At 37.7% G+C, this 10882-nt stretch overlaps 1 protein-coding gene across 1 annotated transcript in view; it reads left to right on the top strand.

The window, feature by feature from the left end:
- The window catches only part of LDAH (lipid droplet associated hydrolase), a 148514-nt gene that overhangs the window by 100283 nt on the left and 37349 nt on the right, over window positions 1-10882 (top strand). Inside the window, exon 4 of the mRNA XM_007939258.1 lies at window positions 3972-4206. Within this exon, the coding sequence (XP_007937449.1) occupies window positions 3972-4206 (235 nt within the window). The remainder of the gene's footprint in view (window positions 1-3971; window positions 4207-10882) is intronic.

The raw sequence follows: 10882 nt of genomic DNA, 5'->3' as shown, positions 1-10882 counted from the left end.
GGTATATACCTAGTAATGGGATGGCTGGGTCAAATGGTATTTCTAATTCCAACTTTTGAAAGACTCGCATTGGCAGCAGTTTTGAAGAATGTCTTTGGCCAAAAAGGCAAAACCGAAGTAGTGGTATACACACTGTCCATCACCTGTAAGAATAGGGAGACTTCTGTTACAAAGCCCTGGAGACATCAGAGAGCTGTTAGGTTCATTGTTCATGCTTCCTGCAGCTGAAGATAGCTATAATTATGAGGCTTGTGCTGTATACTCTGCCTCCACATCATAGTGATTACTACTGAATAGGAATGATGTATCCCTGTGCTATGCTAGAAGAGGAAAAGGAAGATGACTAAATATCAGTCCTGGGATCCCAGAGCCAATATCATTCCTGATCTGTTTGAATGCTTTGAGTTGGAGTTCTCTCTTAAAATGGCATCTGGAGAAGATGATTCTTTAATTGTCTTGTCCACTCATACTCCACAGAGATTTCATAACCTTTGCACAAACTCACTGTCATGGAGGCAGCTGGCTTTGATTTGAGGATTCAGGATCATCCCTGACATTTTGGGGCCTACAGTGATCTGCATTATAAAAACCTGTGAATGCCTCATACATAAGGCCTTTTTTTTTTTTTAAGCACAGTCCATCCAGCATCTCCTCCTCTGTTTTGTACCTGAGAAGATGCCAGTGTCAGAATCTTCCTTCTGCATTCTGACAGAAATGCTGGGTTCACTTGAAAAGCAATGTTGCCAATCCAGCAGTTTTAAAATCATTTGAAGGATGTGGTCCTTGTTCCTGGAAAATATCTTTGACTCAGCTGGGCAAAACGTGTGCCAGGAGAAATACATTCTTACTTACATAGCAAAGGAGGAACAATGGAGGTCAAATTATACCATGACAAAAAGAGAAATAACAGCTGAAGTATCTTAACTGTTGTTGGGAGCAATAGCTGAGCATTTAGCTGACAGATAAGACCAAGGGAAAAGGAGAGTATCATGACTAGAATGAAAAAAAAGTCCTTCACAGTTTTCACTCTCAAATCCCTGTAGTAAAAGAGGCATGAAGACAAAATTATAGCTGGTGGCTGATCAACTGGACATTTGGGTGATACTATTAAACAGGCTATTATGAAGAAGTAATATGAAAAGCGAAGATGGGAAAGAGACTGAGTCCACAAAAACCCACCTTTACTCTCGGGGTCTTCTAGCAGAAATGCACTTATTTCATCCAGAAGGAGGAAAAATACACAAGAGAAATGGTAAAGCAAATCAGTGATATCTGAAATCTAAGGCACAGATTCATAACTGAAGTTAAACACAACTGAACACTTAAATCCAAATTGTAGAGTAGATAAGAGGTATGTTTCTAATTTATAAGAAAGCATTTTGAATGAAAAAAAAATACATCTTCATGATTTGGGGCTAGAGAGGAAGTTCTTAATCTAAGACACAGAAAGCAATGAAAAGAAAATACTTAAATGTGACTTCACCAAACTTAAGAGTATATCTTTACTAAGAAAAATATAATAAGAATAAGAGATAAATAGGCAAACCATAGACTGCAGCTCAACCAAAAACTGATATCTAGAATATATAACAACTTCTACGAATCGGTGAGAAAAAAAGACAGTCAACCTAATAGAAAAATACGTAAGAGTTAAGTAAGTACCTCAGGATATAGAAGATGTCCAATAAGCATATAAAAGAATCAACCTAATTAGGCATCAGTGAACACATTTATAAAGCCATAGAGATTCCATTATACAAGACTGCCCAAAATTTAACAGTTTGCCAGAATCAAGTGTGGTAAGGATATATAATAACATGAACTTGAATATGTTGCTGGTAAGAGTGTAAGTTAGTACTATTTGTCATCATCTACTAAAGCTGAACATATGGCTACTTGTCTGAATTATCTAGTGCTGTTATAACAGAAATAACATAAGTGGGTGATTTTAAAGAACAGAAATGTATTTTCTCACAGTTTAGGATACTGTAAATCTGAATTCAGGGAACCAACTCTAAGGGAAGTCTCTCTTTCTGCCCACTTCAGGGGAAGATCCTTGTCTCAGTTCCTCTAGCCACCACCCACATTCCTCAGTTCCTTGGCGATCTCCACAGGGCATCTATCTTTCCTCCATTTGTGCTTGTTTCTGTGTGTAATCTGCTGTATTTATAATTTAAAAGTGATTAGGTTTAAGAAACACAAGCACACTGATAATGTCCTCATTAACATAACAAAGAAAATCTTATTCCCAAAGGCGATTACACCCACCGGTATAGGGGTTATGATTCCAACACATATTTTGGGGGGGGGGGGTAAAAATCAATTCATATCCTAACCTATCACCTAGTATTTATCCTTTGAGGTGATCTATCCAACAGAGGTATATGCACACCTGAACCAAGAGACATGTACAAAAATATTTCTAAGCAGCTTAATCATAGTATTCCTGAACTAAAAACAGCCCAAATCTTGGTAAAATAGGTAAAATTGTGCAATGTTCATACAATGGAAAGCTACATTAGGTTGAGTGAAAAGGAGTAAAACACAAAAGCATACTGTGTGATTCCATTTATATCTGGCTCATTAATAGGCAAAAATAAATATTAAGAGATGTGAATTGTCAATGTAAAGCAAATAAGTCACTCAGGATAGAAGTTATCCAAGATGTGAGCAGAAGTTGTGATTGGAAAGATGTGTGTGCAGGGCTTCTGGCACTGTTTTGTTTCCTGACCCACATAGCTGTTCATGTTATAATTATTTGTTAAATTGTAGTATTTATGTTTTATGTGCTTTTCTGTATGTATGTTATATTTAATTTAAATGAGGTTTTTAAAAAAAGTAAAGTCATTCTGTCCATTTTCCTGTCTTGTTTTACAATCTGTTAATATTTGATATATCCATTCATGTTACTGTTACTAACAGAAGTTGGATCTAAATTGGTCTTTCCTGATCCCCACAGAAATTCTTTCTGTATGTTAATTTTAAAAATATTAATATGGTAAATTTAAAATGATTTTAATGACACTCTTTTGCCTAAAGTATTATTAAAATATACTTAATAATATTCTGATTAATTGAAATAATATTTTTGTCTTTAAATATTTTCCCAGGTAAGTACAGATTTCCAGCTTTTCCTGTCCCTGGGCTGCACTTTATTAATGTCAAAATCTTACTGTTAGAAATTTATTGGATCTTGTTAAAGATTATTGTGGGCTGGTATAATTAAAGGATAGAAGAGCTTTTAAAAGGTTAAATACTTCAAATGTAATCAATAAAATAAATATTGAATAGAAATGGAGTCCCTAATATGGTATAAGTGGTTACCATGCTTGGCTAGTAACTGAAAACTGTACATAGTATATTTCTTCACAGGGGCCTTTACAGGAATCCAGGATGTATCCTGCTAGTTCAGTGGGAGAACTTTGTAAAAAATAGCCCAAGAAAACTAAGCCCAGGTTGGAGCTTCAAAAGAAAGGCTGGGTGATCTACTTTTGGAAAACCAACCATTGGAAACCCTGTGGAACACAGTTCTATGCTGACGCACATGGGCTCTCCAGGAGTCAGAATTGACTTGACAGCAACTGGCTACTTGGATGAGGCTCTACTGTCTTGTAGTATCATCATTAGTCAAGTTGATCCAGCCATTTGACTAAACGTGTATATTAATTCCTACACTTAGCAATCCTTCAAAGGGATTGTGAATTGTTATCACAGGTGGCCAGGAATTAGCTAGAATCTGATTCTTCCTTACCTTGAAAATTAGCCCTCACTGCTCAGTAAGTCAGGGTCATCCTTATATCCTACCCAGATGGGCTATGGCCTGAGAGTACAGTAGATGAGAGTACTCTGTCTAAACAGATCTCTAGTCTTGTTCTAAAATCCAGCCATAGATCAGTACTACATAGGAGGAACTATAAAGTAATAGACTACCTTAAGAAAGCCACACCTCAAAGTGTTTTTCTTTATTATAGGTAATACGCTCCATGATGCTCTTTCCAACAATTGAACGAATGTCACAGTCACCCAATGGCAGGATTGCCACCCCACTTCTGTGCTGGTTTAGATATGTTTTATATGTCATTGGCTACTTATTACTGAAACCACTGCCTGAGAGAATCAAGTTATGGCTAATCAGAATGTGCTTTCAAATGAAAAACATCCCAAATGAGTGTTTGTGCATGAATCTAGGGGATCCATTCTGCCTTGGTAAGCATATTTAAAAATTACATGTTTTTTCTCATATCAGAAGGTGTTTTGAGAATACCCTTAGAGAGTGGATGAATATCACACAAGGAATTATTTGTCGTCCCCCCCCAAAAAAAAATGTTCAAAACAAGAAATGAATAAAATTAAAATATAATGAGTGGAGTTTTGTATGATAAAAAGGTAGAAAACTCTCCATTAAGCTTTAATTTTGCCTTATGCTTCTAATTCTCCATTCTGGCTGCAGGATAGAGAGAAAGAATTCTCCTGTACATAGTATATTTCTTCACTGGGGCCTTTACAGGAATCCAGGATGTGTCCTGTTAGTTCAATGGAAGAACTTTGCAAAAGATAGTCCAAGAAAACTAGGCCCAATATTCCCATGGAATGAACAATTGTGCTTCAGTTTCCTCCTTTAAATATTTTTTTGAAATTTAAATTATAGAAGTATTACATAACCATCATGGTAATGGATTATAATAATGGGTGCTTTGTTGCTTATGTTTTCTGAATGTGTCAGGAATGTTTTTGCTACTTTACTTTTTGGCTTCAAACATTATTTTATAATGTAATCTATCTTTTTAGATGATACTACTTTCATATTATATTTATAAATGATTCTATAATAAGATAACCTGAGTTTCTTAATCTATGCAATGAGAATGATAATAACCCATATTTCAAAAGACTGTTCTGATGATTAAATGCAATGATATATGCATTTAATTTATAACAGGCCTCCAATAAATGATAACAGTAACATTTCCTGCAACAGCTAATATTTAGTGATGCACAGTTCAAACCTGTCACTGTTCTAAGCTTTTACCCATGGTCCTCAGAAGAATTAATGAGGTTTAGATATTGTTACTGTCCCTATTTAACATATAAGGTACAGAGAAGTTTCATGATGTGCCCAAAGTCACATAGCTAGTAAACAATGTTCAAACCCAGGTAGTCTTTCATCATAAACTGCTGCTTCTGTCTTTTTGTCCCAGTTAATGATAAAGACAGGACACCTGAATAAAATTTGCCATGCTCACCTGTCGCTAAAAGGGCAAGGAGGCCTCATCTTCTGACCTCCTCTAACCCCACATAAGGAGGACAGAATCACTATCAACAGCCCAAGGCCTATTCCTGCAAGGCCAGACATGCTGCCTCCTTTCAGCCTTTTCACCAACCCTGACACCAACCGTCCCTCCCACGGCACTTACTGCCTCTCTGCTGGGCTTGACAGTTCATCGCAGTGGCCACACAGAACTCACAGACACCACTCACGGATTATGGGGTTTATTAGGGAAGCAACAGGCTACAACTCAAATTCAGGAATGCTCTCAGGACTCAGTTCCTTGGTCAGGACAGTCTCCCCTCTGCTGTGACATGCCTCTGTGGCCCTTGGACTTTCAGTCTGGCCACTGCCTCTGTGGGCCAGATAAGTCTGCTTCTCTGTCTCCTGCCTCTTGGTTCCACTGCTGCCATCTCTCAGCTGGGCATCTCTCTTTCAGTAACGAGTTGGACTCTCAGCCAGCAGTGAGAAATATTCCTCCTCTCTGCCTCTACAAGGGCTCACTTTAAGCCCAGCAGAGTGGTAAAACCAACCAATCCCAACACAAGAATTCCACATACCTAAGAGAGAACAAACTTCCCAGAAAATTGCTTTGTGCTGCTTGCAACATAAATACCCCAGGTGGATAACTTTAACAGTCAGGAGCTACTTAGTTGCTCATGCCAAATTCTACCATGGAGTTCACAAAGACCATGGGTAGAAAAGCCATACTATGTAATTTACTACAACTGCATCTGTTTTGAGAATGTATTAAGATCATGTAGACAGTGAGTTCAAAAACAAGTCAGAACTCTGCCTGCATGGTTGTACAGCTAAAGATTGTCTCACAAAACCAAACCATACTTACTGCCATCAAGTCAATTCCAACTTATAGTGATACCTGTTGGGTGCTTTACAGAAGCAGACTCACCCATCTTTCCTCTGCAGAGTGGCTGGTAAGTTCAAACCACTAACTTTTTGGTTAGCAGCCAAATGCCTTAAATACTACACCATCAGAACTCATTATAGATTGTCTAAAGGTACTTTTTCAAATTTATAGCAAGAATTGGGCATCACAATTAACTAGGCTCAATATATCTCCTATATTGTAGTGTTTTTTTCCCCCCGTTCTCTGCTCTTTTCCCCAATCCCTGTTCTTTATTAGAGTCTTAGCATAGTGGTAGAAGAAGTTAGCTAGGGAGAGCAGAAGCAAGGCTAAGGACAGTCATAGAAATTGCCAGACAGCTCTTAAAGACCATCTGGCCTAATCTCTCATCCTCCCCTCATCTTGCAGATAAGAAGGAAATGGCCTGGTAAGTGAAAATAGCACTGACGGAAATAAGAAACTCTCAATTTTCATTTTGATTCTGCCCCAGATTTACTCTGTGACCTCAATTTAGTCTTTTCCCCTCTCTGGTTCTCAGTTGTTGATCAAATGAAGAGTTAGAGTTACTTGCCCCTTGCCTTTCTGTAGTAGTGTCAGAAAAAGCCAACTAAAACAGAAGGTTTAAACAACATCCAGAGTCTCATATCATAATGCCCAAAATGTTCAAATTTCACTTGAAAACTACTTGTCATACCAAGAACCTAGAAAATTTCAACTTGAATGAAAAAAGATAGTCAATTTATGCCAACACCAAAATAAAAGAGATGTTATAATTATCTGACAAAAATTTTAATGCAGCCCTTACAAAAATGCCTAAATGAGCTTTTAGAAACACATTTGAAACATATGCAAAAATAGTCTCAACAAAGAAATAGAAGATTTAAATAAAAACCAAATGGAAATTTTAGAACTAAAATACACAGTAAGTGAAATTTAAAAAAGAAAAGAAAAAACCCTCAGTGGATGGACTCAACAACAAAGAAGAACAGAGGAAAGAATCAGTGAGTTTGAAGATGTTAATAGAACTTACCCAACAGAAAGAAAATAAACTGAAAAGAAGGAAACAGAGCCTTGGGAACCTGTGGGACTATAGGGGGGAAAAAAATTGAATATTTGTGTCATCAGAGGGAGAAGGCAGAGCTGAAAAACTACTCAAAAAAAAAAAAAAAGAATGGCTAAAAACTTCCTGAAGTTGGTGAAAGACATAGTAAACCCACTGATTCAAGATGCTGAGTGAACAAGACAGTGTGGGCACAGGATTTGTTCTCCTTTCTGACCCAGAAAAGGCAAAACCTTCCAGCCACATTGTTCCTTTAGGAACTCTGGGTTTCCTTACCCACACAAGCACTGTAGATTGCTATGTGTAAAATAGACTCAGTGAACCAGATTGAATACTCAGTTACATTGCATCATCTCTGTTCCAAACAACCAATTTGCAAAAATACTTTTGAGAACAGGTTGTTTGTTTCTGGCATCTCTTCTCTCTCTCTCTCATGTTGTAATCTCTTCTTCATTCTAGATCTAGCTTTCTGATATCCAAGTAACCATTACTTCATTGGTCTCTCCTTTTTTCCCATTACCTACCCAGCTGTGTAACCTTGAGTAAAGGGAAAGAAGATGAGAATTCTTTCTTCTCTGGTTTCTTAGTTCATTCTCTATTTGGATACTTAGTTCAGTCTTCTATTAGTGACCCTAGACTGGTCCTTAACTAAGCATTCCAAACATCCTAACCAGCCTCTTCCCACCTGCCCTCTCTGGATTCCCACTGCCACCCTTGCTTGCTCTTGGCAATAACTCTTATCCTTGCCATCCTTCAGACATTTTCTGTGATCTTGTCATTGTTCCTCTACTACAAATAGAAGAAGGTCCCAGCAGAGAGAGAACAGTGCTTATAATGTAAGACCCTAGCCTTTGCAGATGATCAGTAGTCTCCTTCAGAGCTTATGTCCTGTGATTGGGGAAGGTAGCCAATATTCATTCTAGCCACTGGAGTTGGTGTGATTATTGGATTACATAAAAAGAGAGGTTGTTGAGGGAAAAAGACCAGGCTAGACACCATTCTCAGTGGTCACATCTGGGCCATCCGGACATTTCCCCTTCAGACCTGCTTCTCTGTGGCTTGACTGTCAACCAGATGATGATTTTTGACTTGCTAGCATGAGTCCTAGGAGGCCTTGTGGTGTTTATCCATTAGGTAATGTCTGTGCTTCAGTAGGTATCTTACAGAAACAAATGGAGGGAGTTTGCCAGTTCAAATAGTGGATAATAAATCCTGTCCTATCTAGACAGAAAGTGGTTTTCTGTATCCTTTACCTTATACATATATTTTTTGTTGTAGCAAGTTCTGAAAAATTCAAGGAATCAAAATATCCAAATACTTCAAATGCTGTTGTTATTTATTTGTTTGTTTGTTTGTTTGTTTTGGGCCAAGGATCACATGTCCATTTCTGTAGGCTGGGATTCTGTGACATTAGCATTGTTCTTCTCCCAGTATGAGTAAAGCATCATTTACTATCAACCTTTAGAAGAGTGGTCTTAATTTAGGCATTTGACTGCTAACCAGAAAGCTGGCAGTTCAAACCCACAAGCCACTCCTCAGAAGGAAGATTGGGCAATCTACTTCCGTAATGATACTGCCTCGAGCACCCAAGGAGGGGTCACCATGAGTCAGATCAGACTCAAGGCCGGTGAGGTTTTTGTTTGTTTGTTTGTGTTTTACAAGTACAGGGAACTTCACAAGTTCTTATTAGTGCAATTTGTGTAACTAGATTGTTTTACATGTTAATTTTAAAGAAAATACCTGGAATTTTATGCTTTAATTGTGGGATGTTTGCTACTATATATTTTAAGTAGATGTTATTCATTTCATGAGAAATGTGCTTTTCACAGAGACAGCTAAATTGGATTTTCTGATCAAAGCTAAAAGCAAATATATTTAGCTCAGCAGTGTCACAGGTCAAAATAATTAACTTATAAAAATCTTAGGGTCTTTTCATTAGGCCAAATTGATGTATTAAAATTCCTGTCGGTTACTAACCAGAAAAATATAGGGCAAAGACATAGGGACTTTCTGGTAGCTTATGTTATTTTGTTGAATAAATTGTTGTGAAAGAAACTTGCATAAATTTTCCTTTCCTTAATCAATATAGGAATAACTTTTAAAAACATTTACAATGATATAATATTAACTGGACTGTTTAATGAGCTGATCCATAAGCTTCACTAAAGAATCCGAAATTTCTTCATAGAAATTTCTAACTCACTCCCAAAATAATTTTTTGAATAAGATAAAACTAGACTCCCAAGTTGTCTATTCTTTTATTTATGTGATCAGCTTGCAAAAATCTGTTTATAAATCTAACTGCAGCCTCTAATAATTCATGGAAGTTTAACCTAAAATTCAGCAATGAAGGGAAATTTTGGAGGAAGGTGAGTATCAGGATTTAGGGCCAAAAATTATTAGATAGGGTACTAGGATGTCATCCGTGATCTAAAATTAAATGGCCCAATTAATGGCCCAATTAAATGCTATTTTTTTCAAAAGATAAATTTTTATATGTCTTTTAAAGTTACCAATCAATCTAAAAATATTTTAAAAAATTTTAATTTTTTATTGTGATTTAGGTGAAAGTTTACAGAGCAAATTCATTTTCCATAAAGCAGTTGGTACACATTTTGTCTCATGACATTGACTGCAATTTCCCACAGTGAAACATCTTTCCTCCTACTTCCTATAAGAGGTACATAGTTAGTTACCTCTTCCCTGTGTCCTTCCCTCCCATACACTTCTGCCCCCCAAGCTGTCTTCCTGTGCATACACAGCCCTTCTATACTCCAATGATTGATCTCTCCAAGGAGTGCATCTACGTGATGAAAGTGTTCAGCTCATGTGCCTGCCTGTCTTTGTTTGGCTGGAAGCCACAGAAGTGGGTTCAGTTCCAGACCTGAAGTACATCTAGGGGTCATTCTCTCAGAGGTTTCACCAGGCTCTTTTAGACCAGCAAACCTAGTCCTTTTTTGTTTATGATTTTGAGTTTTGTTCCACATTGTTATCCCTCTCTATCCAGAATCTCCTGCATAGATCCCACTCCAAGTGGTCAACAGTGGTAGCCAGACACCATCTAGTTCTTCTGGTCTCATGGTCATGTAGGCTGTGGATCATCCAGTCTACCAGTCCCTTGGACTAATTGTTTCCATACATCTTAGGTTTTCTTCATTCTTCTTTGGACAAGGACAGACACATCGTTATATCTAGATGGCTGCTTGTAAGCTGTTAAGATCCCACTCACTACTCACAAAAGTAGGATGAGGAACAGTGTTTATGTGTAGTGTGTTATGCCAGTTGAACTTGCTGTCCCCTGCAACCATGGTCCTGAGCCCACAGGTCCAACTGCTTGCTTCTGGGTAGATGGCTGTGGCCAAGAAGTGACTACAACCTTGTCCCTTGTCAGCTCTACTATATACCTGGGAATTCTTATGGAACATACAAATACATATGTAGAAATATTGTCTGCCAACCCTATACATGGTCATGGGCACACTCCCCCCTGCATAGATATACCTAATAGTTCAGCCTGTCCATCCATCTATCCTCCCATATATCCATGTGTGCCTTCACTGACAACACAGTACTATATGTGCAAAAGGGTTCATCTTTGGTGTCTGTACCTCCCATGCACCTTTCTATGTCTTCTTCTTCCTCAATGTCTCCATGTTGATCACTCACTTTTGGTACATTGCCCTTCCCTTCA

This window comes from Orycteropus afer, unplaced genomic scaffold (assembly GCF_000298275.1).
Source record: "Orycteropus afer afer isolate SDZICR_OR568_19922 unplaced genomic scaffold, OryAfe1.0 scaffold00058, whole genome shotgun sequence".
In the NCBI taxonomy this organism is placed as follows: domain Eukaryota; kingdom Metazoa; phylum Chordata; class Mammalia; order Tubulidentata; family Orycteropodidae; genus Orycteropus; species Orycteropus afer.
Note: the sequence above shows the minus strand (reverse complement) of the source record. Positions and strands in the feature narration are given on the sequence as shown.